The sequence below is a fragment of the Coenobita brevimanus genome, chromosome 36 (assembly GCF_032717465.1).
Source record: "Coenobita brevimanus isolate Jiangsu-jjx chromosome 36, ASM3271746v2, whole genome shotgun sequence".
Lineage (NCBI taxonomy): Eukaryota > Metazoa > Arthropoda > Malacostraca > Decapoda > Coenobitidae > Coenobita > Coenobita brevimanus.
Genome location: NC_136989.1, coordinates 1,243,869 through 1,271,659, shown reverse-complemented (window position 1 = coordinate 1,271,659; position 27,791 = coordinate 1,243,869). Strand labels below are relative to the sequence as shown.

The window sequence follows — 27,791 nt, the reverse complement described above, 5'->3', positions numbered from 1 at the left end:
GAAGTCTTTCAACTGATTTTACCCTGTGACCTTTGACGTACTGTTGTGAAAACAAAATAATTTAATCTTTGGTAACCTTAAATTATTCCACAAAGTTCTGATACATAAAGAATAAAATACACCTGAGTTAATGCGCCAAACTTTTGATCTTGCCCTGTGACCTTTACCTCAGACCGACTGTTTTCAAAACTGTACCACATCAGCCTTTCCAGTTCGTCAACCTTTCCACCAAACTTAGTCAAATCCAATAACAAATGTCCATGAACTTTTTCAATTTAAAAAAAAAAAAATCATCCGTTCAACATGGTGCAGTTCCATCCAACAGTTTTTCAACAATCTTGTTAACAGACAGGGTCAGACAGGCAGACAGACAATGCAGACTAAACACATAACCCTCCCACACTCTTGTCCATGGGTATAAATACCAAAAACCTCTACAAATACTTCACCTTATTTACTTCCCATGCAATTCATATTAACACTGTCACCTAATATATTAATTATAAATAAAGAGATGTAGCAAAGTTAGAAAAATACATTCTCCTCCCACAAACTCCTGAAGGTGATTGAGGAGGTCTGGGGACCAGGGGAACTTAAGTGAGAAGGTTTGTGGGAGCTTCTGTATGCCAATCTAGAACTGGCTGATTTCAATAGATGGCGTGAAACTTTCCTAAGCACATGCATGGTACCCGAAGTTTTGTCCTTTCTCATCACCACAGAACATATGCGGCACTTGACGCATTAGGATTAATCAATCGACTGTCATTTAGACATATTTGATATACACCACTATTTCATATCCTATCTCATTTCCTACTGCCCCATATACTGTACTTCTAACCAAATCCATTACCACAGCTATCAATTTTCAGTTGTATTTATCGTGTCAAGAGTTTCACATCTGCTGACAAAGTGAAAGGTAAAGTTTCCAAAGCAGTCCTCTTGCATAAGCTACATTCAATTCTCGCTCTAGCATATTTATCGTAACTTACAGTACTGAATACTTTTCAGAACTAATACACTATTAGTGAAACTAAAACAGTGACAATCCATTTATATCTCAAACCACGACTCATGCCTGTAAATTAATAGGCATGACTACTGGCCTAATCATGGGAGTGGGGTTGATGGAATGGGTAGTGGACAGCCTGGGGTGGCGGTGGGCATTCTACGTGGGAGGCATCATCACTCTAACGTGGACGCCCTTCTGGTTCCTCCTGGTGCGGGACAGCCCCCATCAGCATCCATTCATTTCAGCCAAGGAGATGGACCTTCTGTCGGAGATTACCGTTCAGACGAGGGTGAGTCAGTTGGTCATATTCTCATGGTAAAAGTGGTTTTATCAGAGGCACTGTTATAGCACATAAGTACTTTTTAAACGCTTTTTAAAGTCTTGAATCATCGTATGTCAGTCCCATTAAGATATTTTTCGTACTCTCATCATATTTATTTCCCTTTCTACAATATGTCATCTATTCTCTCAACCAAATTCTCCTCTAATGTATACTCCTGTCATTTCAACGTGTGCACTGGCAAGAAGTAAAGTAATATACTTAAGCTGGGTTAATCCACTCAGTTCAGTAATGTCTCTTTTTCTTTATTCTTGCAACATCAAAATGATTTTTCATTTCCTGGAAACTACGCGTAAAGACACAAGGCCATGGTTGCTGTTTACTCTCTTGTGGTAAGAGATGTATCACAACAAGGTGATGATCACAACACAGCACAAGGCTTAACTTTTTATAGAACAAGCTTGAGGACACGTTCAAGTTGAACATGCCTTGTACTGTAACCACATTTAAAGCTGAACATTACACTGCTTTCCTCACTTCACTTTTGGATGAGAAAATAATGACTACAAAGTCAACGACGGTGGCGACAATAAATTTACTCACAGCAAAACAAGTTTATGGAGTGCGTTTCTAATCCCATCAGTATCTAATGTGTCTCGGATTTCTAAGCAGAAACAGCTGGTGGTACAAAGAGTAAGGTAGGTATTAACTCTTGTAATCTTGATTTTGTTACTATATTAGGTAACGTTGGGTCTGACAGACCCCACGGAAAAAAAAAAAAATACTTCCGTTTGAGATATTTCAAAATGCTTCAATACACAAATAATTCAACCCTTTATCTGTATATAGGGCCAGAAAAAATAAGGTTTAATTGAAAAAATATATATTTTTTTAAAGTTTATACAAAAATGGTTAAATTTTAGGTATAAAAATTTTAAAATTAAATCTTGCAAAATTGAAAAGTAATATCATGATTCCTTGGGTGGTCTGCAGTAGACCGATGTTGGGACCTTCTGTATACAAAAGGAGAAAGACAGCAAATTGAAATAAAAAAATCACAAGAGGGCTCAACTAAGGTTACATTATAGGTAATCTCGGGTCTAACACACCCCAATGGCTCTATAGAGCAAAATCAGAGCCAGGTACAGCTATGACCCCATCATCCCCATGAAGAGCATCACTAGGCAGGAAGGTAATGAGACGGACAGATCTGTAGACCTTATGCTCATATTTTTTAAAATTAAATTTCGGGGACTGGGGTCTCTGAGACCCCACATTACCTATCTAGGGTTAAGTCATCGGATTACAAGGGTTAAGATTGGATATATGTTTGCCTTCACTCACAGAGCTACCAGACACTTCATAATCAAAATGAATTTAATATTAAAGTGAAAAAAGAAAACAAGAATCTGTGATAATAGTATTACGATGACTGGTTTATCTTAGAAACTGCTTAGTAGCATTTGCAGATGTGATCCCTCGCAAAGACATCGCTACCAATTTAGTTTTTTTTTTTTTCACTGTAACAAGAATTTACAACTTTCTAGTGCCAGATTTTATGACCACTCTTGATTTTGTTCATATTATCGCGATATTCTAAAGATTTCTCAGTGTCTGTATATTAAATTGGGTCAGTTCCAGACGTGGGGCAGTTACAGTTTTCTTTTTCTTTTTCAAAATTTGTTTCACATTTTATCACCGCAATTATGGATATTATGCACGCACATTACACATTCCTTAGGATGTTCGGCTGAGCAACCAATGACGAACCATTGATATATAGTTAATTTTCATGCAAATGTCCACTGTTACCCCACCTTTTGGAATTGCCCCACTCGACTGTGGCAATTTATGAAGTTATGTGCAGCAGGCAGCAGTTTATATTCTGTTTATGTAACTCGGGCTAAAACAGCCATCTCTCTATTTTGAATGCTGAGTTGTAAAACACTTAAATTCATTGCTAGTCATAAGAGGTGTTATGGAAAAAATGTAAAACAGTACTATTGTTTTTTGCTGCTACTGAACTTCGTGAAAAAAGCTGCAAAATCACGAAAACTTTGGCCAAGTTAAGGTAAAAGAGCTATAACGCCTTCCGACTTGGCAAGTAAAGCCCCTTATCTCTCCTGCCGGACACAGAGGCGGGTGCCGTGGAGTAAGATGGTCCGCTGTCCCACCATCTACCTCCTCATTGTGATGGCTTTTTCTTGTTCATGGCTGCTGGGCGTCTACCAAACCCAACTTCCTCCTTTCCTCGCCGAACAAGTGAGACTGACTGCAACGATATTAGTGTAGTGTTTTGTAGTTTGGGAGTTCCTGAAAACACCTATTCACAGATTCTTCTCTTCTCCAAATTTCTTGTTTATACGTTCTCACTGCCAAGACAGCTGAGTGGTTAGGATGCTGATTACAAAACTACCGGTGTATTAGTGTCAAAGTTAGGATCCCAGTGCAGGTAGCTGGTGCCACTTGAGTCTTGCAGGCGCTCAGTCACGTTTTCTGGGCAGGTTGGTAATAAATTAGGAAAACGTGGGGCAACACCTAGGGGAGTAACTGTGGTAACCTGAATGACTTTGCATCGCAAGACAATGAGTGAATAACCCACCATATGCCTTAAGGCCTAGATTAAAGGGATGGACATCCAAACTAAGCACCTTTTTATGTCTTTGCACACGTTTAGTTTACTTACGTTCTCACCTCATCCCTTATCTGTAATTCCTCAACCTGGCATTTTGCTTTTTGCAGTGACCCTTAACAGTCCTTGCTGTCTACCTTGGCCCCTTGCCAAAGTATTCTCCCTGTGTCTGTTCTCGAGTTCACTGTTATATACTGTACAAAGTCAGTCAGGAGAGGATCCAGCATTTAATACAAAGGGGGACAAAACTTGTTTTTTGCCAATGAGCACAGTCACGTATTTCAAGATTTAGAGTAAAAGTTTAACTGTGTGTGTGTGTGTGTGTGTGTGTGTGTGTGTGTGTAAAGTCATTACCCGTCCCCGCCCCGGAGGGGCTTGGGGACGGGTATTGTTCTCACTCGGTTTGTCTGTCTGTCTGTCTGTTAACAGCTTTACGCGAAAACTACTAGTGCGATTTTGACTAAAACTACAGGGATGATGGCCTATGACCTTCTGATCACCTGATTAAATTTTGGGACAAATTGGGCCAAGACCCAGGCTGTAGGACAAAAATATGTAAAAAAAAAAAAAATCGTTTTTTTCGCCATAACTCCTTTCAAATTCGTCATATCGACATGAAACCAAAACCTAAAGGCGCATCTTTCATATCTGCATCCTATAACATGCCTCATTACATCAGAGGGGTCACCCTTCAGTTAGCGGTAGGAAAGTCAAAGTCAGGTGGGTCGGGCCTACAATTTCAAATGGGCATAAAATCGTCAGTTTTTCACCCGATTTACTCCAAATTTGATATATGGCATCTTTGACTAGATATCCTTTTGTGTTTCTACATAAGCACTAAAATGACTGCCGGGGATGGGTTTGCTGTGCTTTGGCACCGCTTCTTGTTTCTTCTAGTTGTAACCATAACTACATCGCCTCTTCCTCGATGATGTCATTTTCATTCAATAAGGAACTGGAAAACATGTTGATGTTCCTTTACATAAGAAATCCCTAGACATGTTGCAGGAAAAATTAAAGATTGCTAATATTCGCAAGGGAATCCTGGATGGTCTCCATAAAAGATCCGTAGCACTCAGTGATGCTGTTCCCACCCCTCAGCGCAAAAGTTCGTACACTCTATGGATTCAGGATGCCACTGTCACCAAACCTGTGTGTCTGTATGGATCGACTTCTGACCCTATAAAGACATTTAAAGACCCATTATATATATATATATATATATATATATATATATATATATATATATATAAATCATTTCCTGTGGCACCCCACGGGATGCATAGGGCCTCAATGAACTCTCTCCACCAATATTTGTCTCTTGCCATCTCCTTCAGGTCCCACCAACACTCCTCTCCTGCTTCTTTTTTCATTGTCCTCAACCAGGTTTCCCTCGGCCTACCTCTACCTCTTCTTCCTCTAGCAGTCCACTCTGGCACATCCTGTATTAAACTACCTTCTTTTCTGTATATGTGCCCCAGCCACTTCGAGCGAGACAGTCTCACATATTCATTAACTGGTTCCACTCTTGTAATATCCCTTACTCTTGCATTTGTAACTCTGTCTTGCCACTTTACCCCAAGAATCCTTCTCAGTATTTTATTCTCAAATTCTAATACTTTCTGATCTGTTGCAATTGTACTGTACCATGACTCATGCCCGTAAATTAAAATTGGTCTAACCATGGACTTGTAAATTTTCACTTTAGTATGTACCGAAAGCATATTATTATTCCAAACAGATTTCAACATTCCAACAGCTCGCCATGCCTGTCTAATCCTCTCCTCAATTTCATTGTTTAATGATCCATTAGATGATACAATCGTTCCCAGATATTTAAAGTTTTCTACATTCTTCACCACATTATTCCCTATTACACAATCGATTTGGTTCTCCATATTCATATTAATAATTTCAGTCTTTCCACAATTTATTACCAATCCCACTTTTTCTCCTTCCTCCACCAGACAATCAAGCACCCTCTGCATCTCGTAAATACTTCCGCAAATCAGTACAATATCATCAGCATAGTCCAAATCCATCAGCTTCTTATTTTCTTTCCAGTTAATTCCTGCACCTGTTCTCCTTACAACCTTTTTCATAACATAATCCATAACCAGAACAAATAACAATGGCGAAAGAACTCCTCCTTGAATCACTCCTGACCTAACTTGAAATGGATCACTCAAAGAACCACCCACCATTACCTTACAAGAAGTACCTTCATGCAGGCTTCTAAAAATATTCACAAACTTTTCTGGTATACCATAGAATCTCATAATTTTCAACTTAGCTCCACGTGAAACACTATCAAACGCCTTTTAAAAATCCACAAAACACATACTAAGTGGCATTTTCATCTCATTGGCTTGTTGCATTAGATGCTTTACAATAAAAATCTGATCATTACAACCTCGACCCTTTCTAAATCCCGCTTGTTCTTCTCTTAAAATTTTATCAATTACTGGCTCTATTCTGTTCAACAAGATTTTGGAAAAGACTTTTGCAACTACAGGTGTCAAAGTTATCCCCCTCCAATTGCCACACACACTTAAATCTCCTTTTTTTGGTATTTTTATAATCACTCCATTTTTCCACTCTTCTGGAATTCCACCATTATCCCAAGCCACATTAAAAAGTTTCAAAAGCGCATTCATCAACTCGTCATTTTCCACCTTAAGCATTTCAGGGAATATTCCATCCTTTCCTGGGGCCTTAAAATTCTTTAACTCCTTTATAGATTTTGCTACCTCTTCCAAAGTTATATCCCCTGTTTCTATCTGCAAATCTCTCTCGGCTGGCAAAATGTCCTCTTCAGCTGGGATTGGTCTATTTAGAACAGATTCAAAGTGCTCTTTCCACCTTCCTTTTATATCCAAATCTTTAGTCATCAAGTTACCATTTCTATCTCGTACAGGTATTTCCTTCCTTCTCTTTTCAGTCCCAGTTAACTCCTTTATGGCCTGATACGCTGCTCTTGTGCTCTGACCGTCATTTTTACTTATATATATATATATATATATATATATATATATATATATCATCTTAAATGTCAGGACCAACTTGCCTAGCCCTGGGCTCTTACGCTTCTCATGGGGGAACGTAGGATTGGATGATGGATGAATGGATGGATATATATATAAAGAATAAGGTAAGTATTTAGTATTATTAGAGAGAGAGAGAGAGATCGGAATATTTGTCCAAGGCACAACTGTACAGTCTAAATCTGAACTAAACTGGTGAGGAAACTTGAAAAGGCACCGAAGTGAAGTGCGTGGAGGGAAGAATGAAGAAAATAACTGAGCAAAAACAGTATGATCTACATGACACCGATGAAAAAATAAAAATAAATAAAACTTGGAATCTCTGGACCCTCCCTCTGGATCCACATGTGTGAATCAGTATGTCCAGTCCACTGCTCACACACTTCATATTTATATCTCGTTCCTCCTAGGTGGGCATGGACCTCATAACCTCTGGGAAGGTGCTGATAGCGACGTCAGTGACTGCGGCAGTCTTTTGCATTGTTTATGGCTCGCTGTCCGACTACCTTTATGCCAAGAATGTCATGTCTAAGCTGAACACACGTAGATTTGTGCACCTCGTGGGTTAGTATATCTCACCCTCATTCTTTTCACTTCCTGTTATGCAGCACATTTTTAAATAATGTACTGTGTGTGCATTATGTTTTAAGCAGACCAGTGTGTTCGTCAACTGTCAGACCTGCATCGCACCATTGAACTAAGGAGGGGGGGGGGGAGGTTAAAGATGAGGGCTTGCCGAGCAAAGGGGGGGGGGAGGGAGGTTAAAGATGAGGGCTTGCCGAGCAAAGGGGCGGGTGGGCTATTATTCTGGCAGGTGGTGGGTCTGGGACAGGAAAATACACCCTACTATAACGGTGGATTAGTAGTTTGAATGCACTGATGATATATTTCACAATATCACCCAGTAAAATCAGTATCGGGTGGGGTGAGGGGGATTATAGATAGGCATGGAAGACAAAGAAATGGGTTGGATGTGCTGGAATTGTGGTGGAGGTGAGAAACATCCTTGAGAGTCTGTGAAACAAGGTGCTATAGAGTTGATACTCTGAATGCAGTGAAGGTTTATATTTTAAAATGTATAAAAAAGGCCAAGAACAACTACCACTGCTCTCATTTACCTGGCATCCTGCAATGCCGGCAAAAACAGACTTCAGTCAAGGAAGTCCACAAAACTTTTACGATTTCCAAAGAAAATTGAATACAAGTAAATACGAAAACCTAATGCAACCTCCAGTCATTCCAACATGACTGGACACACAGCGTTTAATATACTAAATGGCAGACTAATAACACAGTTCATAGTTGACCAGTTACATACATGAAAAAATAGTTCTGGTTCACACTTGCAACATAGAACTGTACAGAAAAAGCATGGAACTGTATGGCTTGACGGGTGCAGCATCCCTGCCATAATGGGGAAAGGGACGTAAGCAGAGTTCTGAAGAATAATGACCAGATGTGTTGTTTATCTGTTATTTACCTAAATTGGGGGGACAATCTGGAAACTTCTTTCAAGCAGAATTCCACATAACTTGTTGTCTACTCATCTCCTTATTAAAGACCCTAACTCTGTCTTTCCAGTCAATCCCAACACATGGTACTTCCGCACTGGATGATACTTCACTGAAGGCAAGATGCCATTACTTCACTTTATTCCTCAGTTAACATACTGTTATGTGAAATCACAGTCAGATCCAATTTCTGACAATAAAATCACATCCGAAAACCTGAAAGCAATGCATTGCTCAGTTTGTATGCACGTGGTACACAACATTCCACCTCTTTAGCCCTCACCTTACCTGACCCCTCCACATCCTCAGGCACAGTGGTGCTGGTGTGCAGCAGTGTGGGTATAGTGGTGGCAGGCTGCAACCAAAGCTGGATAATCGCATTCCTGGTGATCGGGAGCACCGGTATTCCTTCCCAGCTCTCCGGCTACCACCTCACTCCCATAGACATCGCACCCAACTACTCTGGTACACTTCTTCCTCATTTCCATGATCCCGGTGATGAATAATCTACTTTATTTTTGCCAGTGGCAGATTATAATATTAAGCCTACGAAAGACTTTTTGAACAGGAAGGATGAGATACAGCCTTCATTTATCCCTTTACAACGAACTATGGTGGATCTGAACATTAATGGTCTCAGTTAACAACCTGAGTGTAGTTTCCAGGTAGCCAGGAAACCTCCCTGGGTGCGCCATTTATTTAAGGGAAAAATATTATATATATACATATATATAAGGGAAAAACATTATATATATATATATATATATATATATATATATATATATATATATATATATATATATATATATATATATATATATATATATACACACAGTAAAAGTCCATTAATCCGAATGGCAGTGGACCGAGAATTATTCGGATTATCATATTTTTCGGATTTCTCGGTGGGACCCCTAAGACACTTAATTTCATGTTTAAACTGAAAGTTTACTGAATGGATCACTTTTCATTCATTCATAATACAATATGGCACATTAACGTTACGTATTACACAAATTTTTTACTTAATAATGTACAGTATTACTGAAGACATGAACTGTAATTGGTAAATAGAGATGTTATGGGTTAACTCACCAGTAATGCGTAGTGTTGAAAACAGCAGTTGTAGGCAGGTAAATCCAATTAGAGAGAGTAAGTCCAGGGTTATTAATAATATGTACGTATTGTAAAAGCACAATTCGCCGTCAGACAATTCGCTGTCAAAATATGGACGATTCCCCGTCAGGACGATTCCCGGTCGCTTCTTTACATATCAGTTTATTTAGCAAGTACACTAGTTTTTGAATACTTGTACCTCTTCAAAGTCATTTTAAAATATACCCAGGATGTTGCAGTACCAATGAAAATTAATGAAGACAGCTATGGGTGATGCTAGAATATAATTCAAAGTCAACTACAGTGAGGTAGAAACAATTATTGCCTAAAAGTGCAACTTATGATATCCGAAGCCTATGCTATTGAATGAAAATAGATTTTGACAGATCCCCCTGAAAATTGGTTATTAAAAAATCAATTAATCAATAATAAGTATATTTATAGAATGACGGGGAATCGTCCAGGATGCGAACTGTCCTGACGGCGAATTATCTTGTTATTGTTGTGACGGCGAAATGACTTGACGGCGAATTGTCCCGAAACCATCAGTGGATTTACCTGCCTGGTTGCTCATGCACTTCAGCCAGTCATGGATACCAGCCTGCCTGACAGCCTGCACACGTTTCTTGTAGAACTCGTTTTGCAAGATGTGAAAATTGGTCACGTAAGCCCCACTGTAATGATTATTTTGTTCAACGAAATGCACCAGTTTATCAAAGTATACAGAAGCTTCCTTCCATGAAACTTCCATGACCACACCACTCAGCACTTCGGCGCATTTGGCGCCAAGTTCGAATTTTTTAATTTTGATTTTTTTTACTTTTGGAGTTTTTGTCAGCCTTCTTCAAAAATTCGGATTATTGGGATTTTCGGATTATCAGTGTTCGGATTAATGGACTTTTACTATATATATATATATATATATATATATATATATATATATATATATATATATATATATATATATATATCAGCCGTTTGAGTATCCACTCCAGGACCGGCCTATCCCGGCCGAAGTGGGGACGATACAGCCAATGTATCTCTACCATGTGACTTAGGCTGTCTGGTAGAGACTGTATGTAGGGTGAGAAGTGCTTGTAAGTGTAATTGTAGTGTTGTAGTGGCTTTGGATGTGTGTGTAGTCTGTGAACCAAGTGTAATCGGCCCGCGCAAGCCGATTGGGTGCAAGCATACTTTATAGTAAGCGACACTGGTTCAACCACAGCACCCCTTGTGTCCGCCAAAGTAGTACGTGGCTTGGTGAACACTCCCAAAGTTTATTACCCTGGCGGGGCGCGAACCCTGGCTCACCCGTGTACGAAAACGCACACTCTACCACTGTACCACAGAGGCTCCATATATATATATATATATATATATATATATATATATATATATATATATATATATATATACACACGTTTACAGCATGCCTAGAAAGTATTTTCAGAAAGCTAGACTGGGAAAACAAAGAGTGAACATAGATAGAGGAAAGCTAAACCATTTAAGATTTGCAGATGACACTGTCCTAATCTTAGAAACAGCAGAGACATTGCTAGAAATGTTAAATGACCTGAACAGAGAAAGTCTCAAAGTAGGGCTATAGATGAACCGGAGTAAAACTAATGTTTAATCCACAAACACCAAACAGCATCATCCGAATAAGCGAAGAAATTCTTGAAGAAGTCGAGGAGTACATTACTTGGGGCAAATACAAAATTAACGAAAGACCATGATTGCGAAATAAAAAGACGAATTACAATTGGATGGTAAGCTTTCGGTAAACACAGAGACATTGTGAAGAGTAGCTTGCCAGTTTGTATGAAATGAAAAGTATATGACAAATGTATAATTCCAGCTATGACGTACGGTTGCGAGACCTGGAGACTGACAAAATCGATGGAAAATAAATTAATCCGTTCTCAGAGAGCAACAGAAACGTCAATGTTCGTAATATCTTTAAGAGAAAGGAAAAGATCAACTTGGGTGAGAGAGCAAACTAAAGACAATTATATTACTGTATAGAAGTTATAAAAGAACAGAAATGGAGGTGGGCAGGCCATATAGCAAGAATAATGGATAATCGATGGAGCAAGAGGCTTTGACTGGACACCAAGAGGTTGTAAGCGTAGCAAAAAAAGGCCAGACAGGAGGTGGAGAGATGAGATAGAGAAATTTGCAGGGAAAATGTGGCAAAGATTGGTTCAGTCAAGGAATTCGTGGAGAAGGTTGGGCAAGGCCTTTGATCAGCAGTGGACCTGTAATGGCTGATGATTGATGATGGTGATGATGATGATTATATATATATATATATATATATATATATATATATATATATATATATATATATATATATATATATATATATATATATATATATATATATATATATATATATATATATATATATATATATATATATATATATATATATATATATATATATATATATATATATATATATATATATATATGAGAGAGAGAAGAAAAATATTTGTAGAGACATGAAGCAACAATAATAATAAAGAATTAATTACCATCATCATCATCATCATCATCAAAACAATAACAATAATAATAGCCTCAAGGAATGCAATGTTTCCCGTAAAGGTACGATAGCCTTTATGATACGACCCACTGCAAGTGCAGCCGGTGAATGTGTAGCCGAAGCAGTACAGTAAATATGGGAAAATAAGAATGGAACACTCTTAACACAAACGTAACCTCCTCTGCTACATTCCTTTATGCTCCCATCTGAACACACTGAAATTAGCACAACACTGCATTTGAGCATTCTGAGTTATCCGCATAATCCACGATGGCCCACAAGTGGCCAAAATACCCCTTCAGAGAATATCAGCCTGCTCTCTCTCTCTCTCTCTCTCTCTCTCTCTCTCTCTCTCTCTCTCTCTCTCTCTCACACACACACACACACACACACACACACACACACACAACAACAACTTTGAGACCCCTTTTATACGAGCGTTTTTTGTCGCTTTTTGTAGTGCATTTTTTTTTTTTTGTCACTCCTTCACACGTGCGTTTCTTGGCGCGTGAATATTGTGCTCGGGTAATGTGCCAGCGTCTCATGATGAAGGACGTGAGGAAGAGGGCTGTGTTTGTTGATCTAGTAAATGAGGTTATGAAAAAATGTATCGTAAATGATGGATCCATCCCTTGAATAGAAGTTGACTCTTGCTGGGTGCATATTACTCCCTGTATGGAGACCTATAAGCTAATAATACCATTTTCTTCAACTGTTCTCGCATGTCCTACCTTGGATATCAAGAACTTGTGGCCAAAATGAGAGGTAAACTCCTTCTACAAGACACAAACATGAGACCATCCATTTCACCTGTAGAAGCAATATGTGGCTCTAAGTATCAGGTAATAAGAAAATATGACAAATTACTGTACACTAATTTTATTTCTCTATTTTCCATGATATCAATCAAAAGCATTATTCATATCCTTTATTGTTGTGGTTGTAAAATAAATAATGCGTAATGATATACTTATACAGAATTATAATTAAACAGTAAAACGTAATAACTGTACTCGCTGCATGATGAAGTATCTGTTCTAGTGCCAATTATATTCTCTGAAAAATATAAATCATACAGAAAAATGACTGAAGCCCTAATGTTTGAGTTGTATGATGCTGGGGAGGATGGTGGCACACACAACTGTCGCGCGACAAAAATACAATCATGTGAATGGATCTATAGCCCCAGGTTGCCACTGGGCACGCCTGTCGCGGTGGGACTGCTGGCCGGGCGTGTAGTGATGGTTGTCACGGCGACACTTTTGCTGTTCACGCCTCGTATGAACAGTCTAATTCAACTGCATGCATTTCTTAATCGTTGCATGACAAAAAATAAAATGATCATGTGAAATGGGCCTAAATGAAGTCTTAACAATGCTTGCAAAACTTTACGCACTGTGCTGTCCACATGTATCAAGAGCAAATATGTCACAGGAGCATAAAAATGTCCACACCATCCGCTCAGAGGGTATCAGTCTGGACCAAACTCAGAATGTCAGCTACAGACCCCTAATGGCTACATGTGCAAAGTTTTATTAAAACGGTTTCCCAGGTTTCTGAAGCTTTGTTTCATACAAACATAAACTCAAAGTTAATATCACAGCTGATGGGCCTGAGCGAAAATAGAAGTAAACATGAAGGTGCGCTCTGAGGGTGCAACACCCACATCCAGTGGCGCAGCCAGGGGGGGGGGGGGCACGGGGGACTAGGCCCCCCAAAAAATTTCTACGTGTGTTCGAGAATAGACTGCGAATCTTAAATGTCGAATACATATTTGAAGAACTGAAAAAATACGCAGTTCTGAGTAAAAAGTCTTGTATACACATATACTTTTTAAGACTTACCTTACTTTAGGTGCGAGACAGATATTCGAAATTTTGAAGTTATTTTTTATTTATTTTTTTTTTTTTAGTATCGAGTTAATAAAAAAATCAGCAAGATGGGTGATTTTGCCATACATCAACCCAAATGGTGAAGTGCATTGTGTTTCTATATTTCTCATGGTTAGTCATTGTGGCCTCCCCCGAATTATATTTCTGGTTGTGCCCCTGCCCACACCCACCAACTGGCCTAAGGGCCGAATATTTAACTTTGCCTGTGACTGTGGCTTTCGAAAGACGACTCTCAAAATCAAATTACTTCATTCTTGTGAAACCCTTAACCCTTCCACCAATGTTGGTTCTGATCAGGTCAAAACTGTCTGAGTTGACTTTCCCAGTGATGTTGACCTTTAACCTCTTCCCTGTGACCTTGACGTTTTACTGATTCTTTTCAACATTGCATTTCTCTATCCTGCTTTTAACATGAACTCTTCCATAAAGTTTATTTGACTGATTATTCACAAAACTTAATCCCTTCGTTCTTCCCTGACCCTTAACCCTTCCAACAAGTTTGGTTCGAATCAGGTCAAAACTATCTAAGTTAACCTTGGGCTTTGACCTTGGCGTTTGACCTTTCAATTTGATCGTGACCACTGACTAAATGCTCTCAAAATAGAATCCTTTTACTCCTGCCTTAACTCAACCTTTCATCAAAGTTTGGCCTAAATAGGATAAAAACTATTTAAATTGACCGTCCCCTGTGACCTGGCATTTGAGATTCGTTGTCAGAAACAACGAATGACTGACCACCAACCTTCCCACCAAGTTTGGTTACAATCAGATCAAAACCGTGGAAGTTATTTTGCTAATACCCACACACATGGGCAGAAATTTTACACTGCCTTATGGCCTCAACCTCTGACTGTTTATTCTCAAATCTGAACAACTTCATTTTTCTCTTACCCTCAACCCTTCCCCCAAGTTTGGTCAAGTTTAGTTGACTTTGCTGGGTCCTGTGACTTTGAACTCTGACCTACATCTCTAAAAAATTAATGGTTTCTTCACTGAATGACCGTTTACCTTTTCCACTAAGATTGGTGGTAAACCCTGGATAAAAACTCTTTGAAATACTTTTTCACACACACACACACACACACACACACACACACACACACACACACACACACACACACACACACACACACACACACACACACACACACACACACACACAGAAATACTGACAAAGGTCGGTCACAAGATAACAGCTGCTCTAGCTTCGAGAACGCAGGCATACAAATAGTACTAATAACTCAGCATAAATCTCCCACTGGTTGTAGTACTGCCTACAGAAACTCAACACCGAGTGACAAGGCTTATGAGTTCCTAAAACCCAAGAAACTGCTACAGTGGCGGTAACCTTATAACCAATCCCACGGGAGAGGGAGAAAGAATATTCTCCCCCCCCCCCACCCATATTCCCTGCGGGCCTGACTGCAAAATGGAAGGGGGTGGCTGGGAATAGTGTCCCCTTACTCTTTATTCTTATTTACTGGTTCATTTACAAAGAGCCTCGGCCCTGGGCCCTGTACCTGTAGAGGGACCAGGAAAATTGGCAGGTTCGTATGACGATATGCAATGTACGAAGCATTAATGATAAATATTCAAGAATGGAAGTGGTATATGTGTTGAACACCGCAAGGTATGCACTGTATGAAACAAAGCTAAGAGGGTGTGAGGTGGATGAGTAGGAGGATGTAAGGTCAGGTAAGGGTGCGCGTGGACGATGAATGAAATGAGTCGCCTTGTTGATGATGGATGAATGGCAGAGGGGAATGAAAGATTATAGAAGTGTCAGCTCGAGCTCAAGTTCCAGTCTGTGTTGGCGAAAGTATTATTGTTGCGTATGCACCGTGTAATGATCGGAGTGAGGAGGAAAAAGACAGGTTTGGGGTCCTAACCAGCTGGCTGGAGTGACTGGACAAATGGGTGACATTCATGAAGGAGTTGATACTGGTCCTGTCAATGATGTAATGGGTCTTTATGGAGATCAGTAATAACAATAATAATAATAATAATAATAGTAATAATTCATCATCATCATCATCATCATCATCATCATCATTAATAACCTCAGTAATACTAAATCGATTCCTTATGGCTTTATACAGGTACAATAGCAGGTGTAATGGGTTTGGGAGAGGTGGGCGGCTTCTTGGCTCCAGTCATCACCTCTTACATCATCCCTCTGGTATGTACAACACTCATCTTTAACACTTTTAGTTAAAGAATGTGATAAACGGATTAGTTTATTCTTGCTACTTCCAAAGTTATTGTATGCACTTTAGGAGAAACGTTTCGAACTGGAATGGTGAGATATATACAGCTTTTATTACACATCATCCCTCTGGTACGTAGAAGTCATCATTAATACTGTCACTAAGACAACGGGTTACATTCTGGCTACTTCGATTTTAATTTACTCACTTCAGAAAACTTTCTAAACTGACATGGTGAGAAAAAATCCTTCAATAAACCAATCACAGTCAGAGATATTTCTAAAATGTGAAGAAAAAAATCAATTAGTGGTTGTCTTGTTACAGTGAAAAAATACGCCATCGTAGTCCGGTGATTTTTTTTTTTTTTTTTTTTTAATGCTTGCTACCATAAGTCAGTTTAGAAGCGACGTGTCGAACTAGGGGATTTGATAAACATTTCAATGACCCCATCATTCTGAATAAAAAAATGCTGCATCAAAACGGGTTCAATTCTCAGCCAATACAGAGCTACAATGCATATTTATGAGTGAATTACGAGGAAGACAATTTTCACCCGTAGGATCATCACTAACTGTAGATCTGTAATAGCTGAGAATTGGATCCATGTGGACAGAGCATTCATTTACCCAAAATTAGTCCACGAACAACCACGTAAAGTTTCCGAAAAATTTAGTGGGACACCTTGTACATATGGATGGGATTATGTGTTATCGAGAGTGGGACGATGACAGTAATGAATAGTGAAGACTGAAGTATTTCTGACTTGGTACACGCAAATAATGCCGTGTAACTTGCTGACAATGAACAACAGCTTTGCAGAGTGGTGCAGAGTTTGCTGATGCCAGTAAATTTCGTGTTTTGAGGGTAAAAGCACATAGGGAAAAGTGATGATTATTGAGATCAATTATTCTCGCTGTGATGTGCTGGTGTTTGGAGAAAGGCTTGGATTGGTCAGAGAGTAAAGTTCAAGGGTGCAGTAAAAGAAAAGAGGTAAATCTAAAAAGGAACTGGAAAATACAGCAGCACAGGAAAGGAAAGTGGGTGACGCTTTCCACCAGCAGGTTGGAAATAAAGGCGGGATGATGATGATATGACGACGACGATGATGATGATATTCTACAGTGGCAATGGGCGGTCTCCTGGATACAGCACTCGGATTTTATCCTCTGTGTCGCAAATGAGATAATAAGAGATCGGTTGTCACCGTTTGTGTAAAGACATATCTTACCAGTAGTTAACAAATTAAGATATTTGATAATGGCAGATAGGATATTGCAGACATCAGCAACTTCTTCCACATTCTACAATTTCAAATCCCCATTTGTTGTTAACAAACAGAAGTGCAAACAGTTCCCCCTTACTATTTCCTTGTTTCAAAGCAGTCCCATACCAATATCAACAAGGCTGGGCCTCATGGGGTCCCTCCTGTTGTCCTCAAGAACAGTGATTCTGTGCTTACCCACTGCCTAGGTAAACTATTTCGCCTTGATCTGTCGACCTGTACCCTTCCTTCTTACTGGAAGTTTGCTTTCATTCATTCTGTCCCAAAGAAAAGTGACCATTTCAAGCCCTTTCACTAACGGCCAATTGCTTTAACATCCTGTATTTCTAAAGTTTTTGAATATATTCTTAATAAAAAATGCAAAGCACCTTCCCAGTATGATTGTCAGTATGGGTTCCGTCAGGGACGCTCCGCTGGCAATCTTTTCACCTTCCTTTTAGATTCCTGGTCATCCTCTTTTCGGAATTTTGGCGGAAGCTTTGCCACTGCACATGACATCTCAAAGGCTCTCCATCGAGTCTGGCATAAACCTTTAATTTTCAAACTACCCTCTAATGGTTTTCATCCTTCTATCTGTGCCTTAACTTCTAGCTTCCTTTCTGATCGTTCTATAACCGCTGCTGTAGACGGCCACCGTTCTTCTAGAGTATTAACAGTGGTGTTTCTCAGAGTTCTGTCCTATCACCAACTCTCTTCCATTCATCAATTACCTTCCAAGCCGTACAACCCTAGCCACTCATACGCTGATGACTCCACCCTTCACCTTTCCATTCACTTCTTGCAGCGTTCATTTCAGCAGGTGCTTCAACAAACCAAGGATGAGGCTATGGCACACCTAATGTTTGACTTAGCTCATATCTCTGACTGGGGCAAACGAAATCTTCTAGTTTTTAATGAATTTGAAACTCAGCTCTTACATCTTCTGATCTGTCAAAATCTTCCACAGGAGTATCCACTAATTAATAACAATATCTAACTCAATCCCCCATCGTCAATGAACATACTTGGGTTTCATTCTCTCGGGATATATCTTTGAAAGATCATTATTACCTTTCTTGCAAAATCTGCTTCCAAACTATTTGGTGTGCTAAGCCGACTCCGTGCCTTCTTTACCCCTGCGCAGTTGTTGATTAAATACAAGGATTTTACATGCCCCAGTGTAGAGTACAACTCTCATGTGTGGGAAGGCTCCCCACATACAGCTCTTCCCAACAAGGTGGAGTCAAAGGCTCTTCGTTTCATTAACTGGCCTCCTCTTACTAGCTCCCTTCAACCACTGTCTCTTCGCTGCACTGTTGCATCTTTATTTCACTTCTATTGGTACTTCAATGGTCACTGCTCCTCTTAACTGTCTGCTTGCATCCCTCCACTACTACGGCAGATGCGTAACACCCATCTAGCAGCAAACTCCCAGTCTTTCATGTATGCAACAGGTCAACTCTGGGAACTGTCTTCCTCTGTCAGTATTTCCTACTGCATATGATCCCCACTCTTTGAAAAGCAATGTGTCCAGGCATCTCAGATTGAACGGATCTTTACTTTAAATTTGGCTCTCTGTTGCTTTGTGTTTATTTTTTTTGTTGGAGGGAACAAACTTGCAGGCTGCTGGCCTTACATAAAAAATTTTATCCTCAGTTTCACCCGCCACAATACTCTAAAAATAAGCACCATTGACAAAATATACATTTTCCTTCCCTGAGCTACTCCTGTGTTTTCGCTGGGTGTCAGGATTATGGATGGAGCATCGCCATCATGCTGACCTGCCTCATACAAGTCCTGACGGGGATTCTGTACGTGTGTTTGGTGACGACCGAGGAGCAGGAGTGGAACCAGTACGAGGAGATGAGGGACGGCTGTGATGTGGAACCACGCAGGGTATATGACGTCCAGGGAGAGGAAAGTGTTCTAGACTCCAGCTGGGCAAGTGACGTCCAGGGAGAGGAAAGTGTTGCTGGATTCCAACTAGGCAAGTAACGTCCAGGGAGAGAAAAATGTTGCTGGATTCCAGCTGGGCAAGTGACGTCCAGGGAGAGGAAAGTGTTACTGGATTCCAGCTGGGCAAGTGACCTAATAGGAAATGCATATGTCCCTTATAAGATCACTTGGATGACTGGGAGCACCAGTGTCTTGAAGATGCAAATCTTCATCATCTGTACAAACAACACCACCAAATACTCCAAATGAGTGAATCCATACCATCATAAGTATGACCATTATGATGGGAAATCTCAGCATGAAGATGGTTAAACATACCCAACGAACGAACACAAAACTGTGTTAACAGAACCGCACAATTCGCGTGTCACATTTTCTGCATAGATTTGACGTGTTGAGAAACTATTAATATGTTCACTGTTTGGCTGTCAGCGAATTTATAGACAAATGAACGAATTATAACCAAAAGTGGCATACACACAAAACAGAACTTGGCAATCACCTAGAATGATCTGTTTTCTCATCCTTCTTCCCTCCCTTCCTTGGTTTGCCAATATCAAAATGGCCTACAACATTTGTCTTCAAACATTTAGTACTAACTCTTGTGGTTGGCAAATATACAGGTGCAAACCTTAAAATAAACATTTGTTAATATCAGTATTCAGCCCACTGTTTAGCTTTTACAAATACAACACGTGACGGCAACACCGATAAACTGATAATACAAAAGGTTGGTTTACACAGAAGTATAAACATATGTGAATAGACAGACAGATAGACAGACAGATGGCTTGATATATTATATATATATTAGAGAGAGAGAGAGAGAGAGAGTTTGGGGATCCGTCACTGAATTTCCGCACCCACAGCTATCATCATGATCAAAAGTTCGCTGACACATTCCTGCCGGCTGTGGCGATGGCAGTGGTACAGGATATATTTGTATGTGACGGCAATATTAAACACACAATAAAAAAAAGTACGACGAGGAAGGATACTCTGTGTCGCTGAAGGAGGAATAAGAAATAAGGACAGCAGGACACACAATGCTGGCAGAGGACTGTTGGTGAACTTGTGCTGGTGATGGTACTTGGCTGCTTAGGATTATCAGCTCTAAAGGGTCATTGTGGTGGTGTTAAAAGAAAACAGTGCAGCGATAACATACGACTCACAGGAAGAAAGACAATGAATAAGAGACAAGCAAAAATGATGGGGAACACATGGAAGTGAGAGTTGATAATGAAATGAGATCGATATGTGAAAATAAACATAAGTGAAATTTTAAAGACTAAGATTGATATATGTTGCAATAAGTCGTAAATGCAGCAGCAGCCTATAACATCAACGTAATACAACAAAAGGGCGTTGTGCAACTATAGATGTGTCAAAGTGGCTCCTATGATTCAGTCTCGGTTGAATAAAACCGTGTGGCACTACAACAGTACCAGTACATATACTGATGTCTGCGTATAAAGAACTACACATTTAACATTCTCATGGTCGGCACAAATTAACGTTCTTATTCCAGCTAACGCCAGGGTTTTCTTCAGCTGTGTGTATGCATAGTAACCTAAGACTGTCAATAGATAAACTGTCAGTACTTACGTAGATGCCTGCATCCACCCGGCCTATGTTGCACTCACCTGGAATGACGGGAAATAGTTATGTATAAAGGATAATATACAGATTACGACATACAGACTTACAAACATAAATGAAGAAATGCATAATAATAATAATAATAATAGTAATAATAATAGTAAAAATAGTACTACTAATAATAACAATACCACAACAACAACAACAATAATAATAATAACAATAGTAATAATAATAATAATAATAATAATGACAGCACTCGCAGTGCACAAACCTCCGCCAATACAACTCGGTTCCCCACAACAACACACCATCCCCAGCAATTACAACTTTTTTCATGGAGGTAATGATTGGCCAATGATTCACAACAGTTGTCAGTTTCCTGTTATGCATTTTATTAATATTTGTATCGGGTTAGATGCAAAAATATTTTAACTGCCCCTATCCCGGAATGGTAAAGAATCCTTTAAAAAATTCCTGGATCCACATGATGATCCCGATCACCACCAAAATCTAATGGATTGTTCCTTGGACCACACCCTACCCAAATACTTTTTATCAAAATCCGTTCATAACTTTTTGAGCAAAGTTGCTGACAAACAAACAGAAAAACAAACCAATCAACGCCGGCAAAAACATAACCTCCACGGCGGAGGTAATAATAATGAACTGTATGAGGCAGTGCCATATTACCCACTTCGGGGCCTGGGGGTCTGAGGCGAGGCTGCCGTAGTCCAAAGTACAATATTCAGGGAAGATGACCGACCAACACCTCGGGCAACTTTTACATGAAATAAAAAATCTTGAGTCACCTCTACAGGATTCGAACTGTTGTGTGTAAGGTACAGGCGTCACTCCAGGTCTACCATCTTGATTCCATGGAGCTATGTGGGTGTTCGTATACATAAAATTACGGAAGGAACTATGAATGTAAATTCATTTATTATGTTCAATAAAAACTTAACTGTAATGGAATAAACAAGAATCGTGCAGTGTTCATTACCAATGACGTTTCACGATTATTTAAAAATAAATTACAGAGTAGAACTCATTTTGTGGACACTATACTCCACATCTATGGTCCCTGGTGGGTTACTGACCCACATCTTATATTTTCTTCTTCTTGGTTAATCCTGTTATGTCTTGTCATGCTATGTCTATGTCATGCTATGTCTATGTCATGCTATGTCTGTCATGCTATGTCTATGTCATGCTATGTCTATGTCATGCTATGTCTATGTCATGCTATGTCTATGTCATGCTATGTCTATGTCATGCTATGTCTATGTCATGCTATGTCTGTTAAGTTGGTGCTGATCTTAGAGGTGGTAATAATGCCATTTGCCCTTTTTCCCATTTTATGTATATTTAAGAAAAGAATTCATCCTGTGTCGAACTTTGTGTTCGAATCTGTCAGTTATCAAACCGACCTGATGAAAGGGTTGGCTGTTTATTGACGAGTGAGTGAGGATAAAACCAGCAGTCGAAGAGGTTGTCTTCCTCCTTCCCTTGCCTGTGCCCAGACTTTATTACAAGCTATCTAGGCATTCTCTCGCAACTTATGATGGACGGAAGTGATAGTGGCAAACCGGCATCGTCAACCTCAGCCCGAGGAGACAGCCTTACGATGGAACTTCGTCTGATCCCGGAATTTGACGGTACTTCGCACTCGGTGGTAGAGTGGATCGAAAAGCTGGAGCTGGTTTGTCGGCTACGAGGGATCTCTGATCTACACACCATTGTGCCACTGCGACTCACAGGCGGGGCTTTCTCTGTTTATCAGCAGCTCAGCAGCGTAGACAAGGGAAACTTCGACACCATAAAGGATGCACTCACCTCTGCATTTGCTGCAGACAAGTTTGTTGCCTATGAGCAGTTTGTGGACCGTAGGCTGCGTGATGGCGAGTCTGTTGACGTGTACTTGGCTGACCTGCGCCACCTGGCTACACGATTTGGAGGAATGACCGACGCCGGTCTATGTTGTGCTTTTTTAGCTGGTCTTCCAGAAGCTGTTCGCCACATTCTGAGAGCTGGTTCACGCATGGAAACTATGGATATTAACCAACTTCTGAACCGTGCTCGAGCTGTTCTAGCGGATAATTACCTCGATGATGGGGCATCAGCACAACCAGCCGGCTCCAGACAGCACACAGTGGCTCCTGCATTAGTTGGTGTTGGTGGTGTGCGCTGCCATTCCTGTAACCAGCCGAACCACTACGCTCGTGACTGCCAGGCTGGACGCAGTGTGCGCAGAGGTAGAGGTGGGCGAGGTAATGTGCGCTGCTTCAGATGCGGGGGACGAGGCCACATCGCTACCTCATGCCCTTCGGGAAATGGATCAGGAGAGGTGGGACCAGCGCCAGCCTCCTCTCCAGACCGTCAGTGAGAGGCGCTTTACCAGTGACTCGCTTGGTTGTTGATGGAAAGAACTGTGATGCCCTGGTAGACACCGGCTGTACTCAGAGTATTGCACACGTTTCCATGTGCTCTTGCTGGACCAAAGGAAATATCAGTGTGAGGACAGTAAGCGGTGAGCTTTATATGTGTATGGGAACAGGTGTGGTAACAGTCCAGCTACTGTCAGGAGTGTCCGTGTCTGTGAATGTGATTGTAGTGCCTTCCAAGCCGCTTAATTTTGACTTTATTCTGGGCATGAACGGTGTTGAAGCCCTGCAGGGAGTGACAGTGCATTCACCGGACAAAGTGCGATTTGGTATTGAGGAAGTGCAGGCTTCAGCCGTGACAGTACCTACCATACAACGAAATATTGTCGAGAGGGATTTTGAAGTAACACATGACAGTGCAGCTAAAAAGTGGACAGTGTTGTGGAACTGGCGTGATAACTCAGAGCCTCCACGACTACTGAATACTGTCTCTGAATACAGGGTGCCGAATGAAGCTCGAAAAGAATATGAAAATGAACTGTGTGAATGGATTAAGGACGGATGGCTGGTTCCATACAACGAGAGTATACATGGCCCTGTGAAAGGAACTATCCCTCTGATGGCTGTCGTGCAGCAAAACAAGAAAAAAGTACGCCCTGTCCTTGATTTTCGTGAGTTGAATGCCCATCTTAATTTGCACACAGCTGAAGCGGACGTCTGCACTGAGAAGATACGGGAGTGGCGCAGGCGTGGACAGAGGGTCGCTCTCATTGACTTGCACAAGGCTTACCTACAGATACACGTTCACAGATCCCTATGGTCGTCCCAGACAGTGGTGTTCCGTGGGAGATGTTACTGTTTGACTAGACTGGGCTTTGGACTGAACATCGCACCACTAGTATTGAAGGAGGTCCTGAGTCGTGTGTTGAGCATGGACGAGAAGATAAACCGCGCCACTTCACCATACCTGGACGATATTCTGGTGGACGAAAGTGTGGCGAGTGCAGCAGAAGTGGAATGTCACCTTAGTCGTCACGGCCTGCTCTGCAAACCTCCCGAGATTGTGTCTGAAGGAGCTCGTGTGCTGGGCATTAGAGTCTGGGGGGAGCACGATCGTCTCGTCTGGAAGCGTGATAACGGCGTTGGCAAGCTACCTGAAAAGCTGACTAGGCGGACAGTGTTTTCACTCTGCGGGCAGCTAACGAGTCACCTTCCTGTTTGTGGCTGGTTGCGAGTGGCGGCGTCGTACATTAAAAGACGGGCCAATGAGGTCACGACTACGTGGGACGACGAGATTAATGACCTCAGTTTGCACTCGATGCTTGCGGACACGTTGGAGCGGGTGAAGAACTCAGACCCGGCCCGAGGACGATGGGATGTGGCGGGAGACGAAGCTATACTATGGGTAGATGCAAGTTCACTCACATTGGGAGCTGTGTTGGAGGTGAAAGGTGAAGTTATTGAAGACTCGTGTTGGTTACGATGGAACGAGTGCTCTCACATTAATCTTGCAGAGCTGGATGCTGTTATTAAGGGGATAAATCTTGCAATCTCCTGGAAGATGAAACAGCTGACTCTTATGACTGACTCAAGAACTGTGTTCCACTGGATCGCGGATGCTCTCTCAGGAAAATCTCGTTTGAAGACTAGAGCTTCCAGTGAAATGTTGATCCGTAGGCGCCTAGAGACTTTTAAATCTATCATCGTCGAGTATAATCTGTGTCTGGAAGTAAAGTTTGTGTCTTCTACTGAAAACAAAGCAGATGCGCTAACACGAGTACCGAAGAGGTGGATGACACTAGCAAACGGGCAGACAAGCTGTGCAGCTGTTGCCAGTGTTTCAGACAGGGACATCGTTAACATTCATGAAACCAGCGGGCATCCCGGCATCAAGCGTACACTGTACTTCTGCAGAAGGCTCTATCCTACGGTTCAGAGGCAGCAGGTTCGCAGTGTTCTTCATAGTTGTCAAGAATGTCAATCCTTTGATCCGGCACCAGAGAAGTGGAAGAAAGGGGAGTTGGGGGTTTCAGAGATCTGGAGCAGAGTTAGCATGGACGTCTGTCATGTCAGAAACCAGCACTATCTGACGCTCATCGACTGCGGGCCAACACGTTATGCCATCTGGAAAAGACTCAGGCGGCAAGATGTCATCAGTGTTGTTGAACAGCTAGAGTCTGTGTTTTATGAACGTGGAGCACCTAAGGAGCTATTAACTGACAATGCTGCCAGCTTCCGTAGCTCAACGATCAAAGAGTTCGCCAGGCGTTGGGGTATGGTCATCAGGTATCGGTGTGCCAACGCTCCATCTGGTAATGGAATATCAGAGAGAAATCATCGAACCGTGAAAACTATACTGGCACGGAAAGGCTGTTCCGTAGCTGAAGCAGTGTACCGCTACAACGTTATGCCACGAGGTGATGATGCCTCATCTGCCCCTGCCAACCAGATATTTAGATACGAGGTCAGCCTGCTGGGTATCGACGGAGTAACTCTGCAAGATCAGCCGGTGGAAGAACAACATCGCTTCAGCGTCGGTGTTCGTGTATGGATCCGGCATCCCAGCAGACGCTGCGATTCTCGAAGCACAGAGGGCACAGTAACGCGAGTTGTATCTGCCCAGAACGTCGAGGTGGATGGTATGCCTCGTCATGTGCGTGACCTAAGACTGGCAACATCGCTGTCTACTGCCCCAGAGGATTCACTAGCTGAAGAAAGCCCTGAATCAGAAACAGAAGATGATTTGCTAATCGATGTGAGAGGTCCTTCGAATGAGTCTACGTCAAGTGATACGTCAAGTGAAGACGAAGTAGATAGTCCAGGGAGACCACTGCCCCGTCGAGGTTCTAGGGAGCGCCGTCCAGTACGGCCGTTCCAATATAGTGATCTTTAGAAGATCAGGGGGGAGTGCTATGTCTGTCATGCTATGTCTGTCATGCTATGTCTGTCATGCTATGTCTGTGTCATGCTATGTCTGTGTCATGCTATGTCTGTGTCATGCTATGTCTGTGTCATGCTATGTCTGTGTCATGCTATGTCTGTGTCATGCTATGTCTGTGTCATGCTATGTCTGTGTCATGCTATGTCTGTGTCATGCTATGTCTGTGTCATGCTATGTCTGTGTCATGCTATGTCTATGTCATGCTATGTCTGTGTCATGCTATGTCTGTGTCATGCTATGTCTATGTCATGCTATGTCTATGTCATGCTATGTCTATGTCATGCTATGTCTATGTCATGCTATGTCTATGTCATGCTATGTCTATGTCATGCTATGTCTATGTCATGCTATGTCTGTGTCATGCTATGTCTGTGTCATGCTATGTCTGTGTCATGCTATGTCTGTGTCATGCTATGTCTGTGTCATGCTATGTCTGTGTCATGCTATGTCTGTGTCATGCTATGTCTGTGTCATGCTATGTCTGTGTCATGCTATGTCTATGTCATGCTATGTCTATGTCAGGCTATGTCTGTGTCATGCTATGTCTATGTCATGCTATGTCTGTTAAGTTGGTGCTGATCTTAGAGGTGGTAATAATGCCATTTGCCCTTTTTCCCATTTTATGTATATTTAAGAAAAGAATTCATCCTGTGTCGAACTTTGTGTTCGAATCTGTCAGTTATCAAACCGACCTGATGAAAGGGTTGGCTGTTTATTGACGAGTGAGTGAGAATAAAACCAGCAGTCGAAGAGGTTGTCTTCCTCCTTCCCTTGCCTGTGCCCAGACTTTGTTACAAATCCTTAAGTTTGGTGAAACTGTTTCTTTATCAAACACCTCTCGTTATTGGCATTTTCTGTCTGTCCTAATGCTGCTTCAAAGTAGCAGCGTTTTCTCTATAATATCTTAACACCTTTGTAAGAGTCTTCTACACCTTGTCCTCAACTGGCCCTCATCACTGCCACAGCTTCAGTTGTCATTTTATTTGTTTCATATTCAGGAAATGCCATGCACAGGGGTCTTTAATATTCTGAAATTTTCTTAGTTGTTTGTTTTTAACTTCTGATGGTCCGTTAACGCATAGGCTAACCACACAGAAATCCTGCTTGTTTTCTTAGCCAATTTGTAATAAGTGTTGGACTAATACAACTTGACGGAACTTTTGTTGTTTACAGATAACTGGGGGAACACATATTCAAAGGTAATATTTATGGTCATTAATGTAACCTTTTATGATAATAAATAAATATATGCCTTTTTTCATGAGCTGGCTACCGCTTTGACAAGAACTTCAAAAACAGTTATGTCTTCGTTCAATGGAGAGCCACCTGCATCTTTAACCCTGTCACTCCGATAACATTAAAAAATATATATATTCTTGTTACATCCAGACGACTTTCTTCAGTTTAG

At 41.0% G+C, this 27,791-nt stretch overlaps 2 protein-coding genes across 2 annotated transcripts; both read left to right on the top strand.

Annotated features, from left to right (window-relative positions):
- The first annotated feature begins 1,094 nt into the window (after positions 1–1,094).
- LOC145396300 (sodium-dependent phosphate transport protein 1-like) lies at positions 1,095–19,498 on the top strand. Its single transcript, XM_080269704.1, has 5 exons — positions 1,095–1,301; positions 7,379–7,532; positions 8,789–8,944; positions 16,135–16,214; positions 19,253–19,498. Exons 1-5 carry the CDS (start codon positions 1,095–1,097, stop codon positions 19,496–19,498), a joined length of 843 nt encoding a protein of 280 aa, XP_080125830.1.
- Positions 19,499–22,685: 3,187 nt separating this feature from the next.
- Positions 22,686–26,335, top strand: LOC145396299 (uncharacterized). Its single transcript, XM_080269703.1, has 2 exons — positions 22,686–23,313; positions 23,460–26,335. The coding sequence occupies exons 1-2, from the start codon at positions 22,686–22,688 to the stop codon at positions 26,333–26,335; spliced, it is 3,504 nt and encodes a 1,167-aa protein (XP_080125829.1).
- Positions 26,336–27,791: the final 1,456 nt, after the last annotated feature.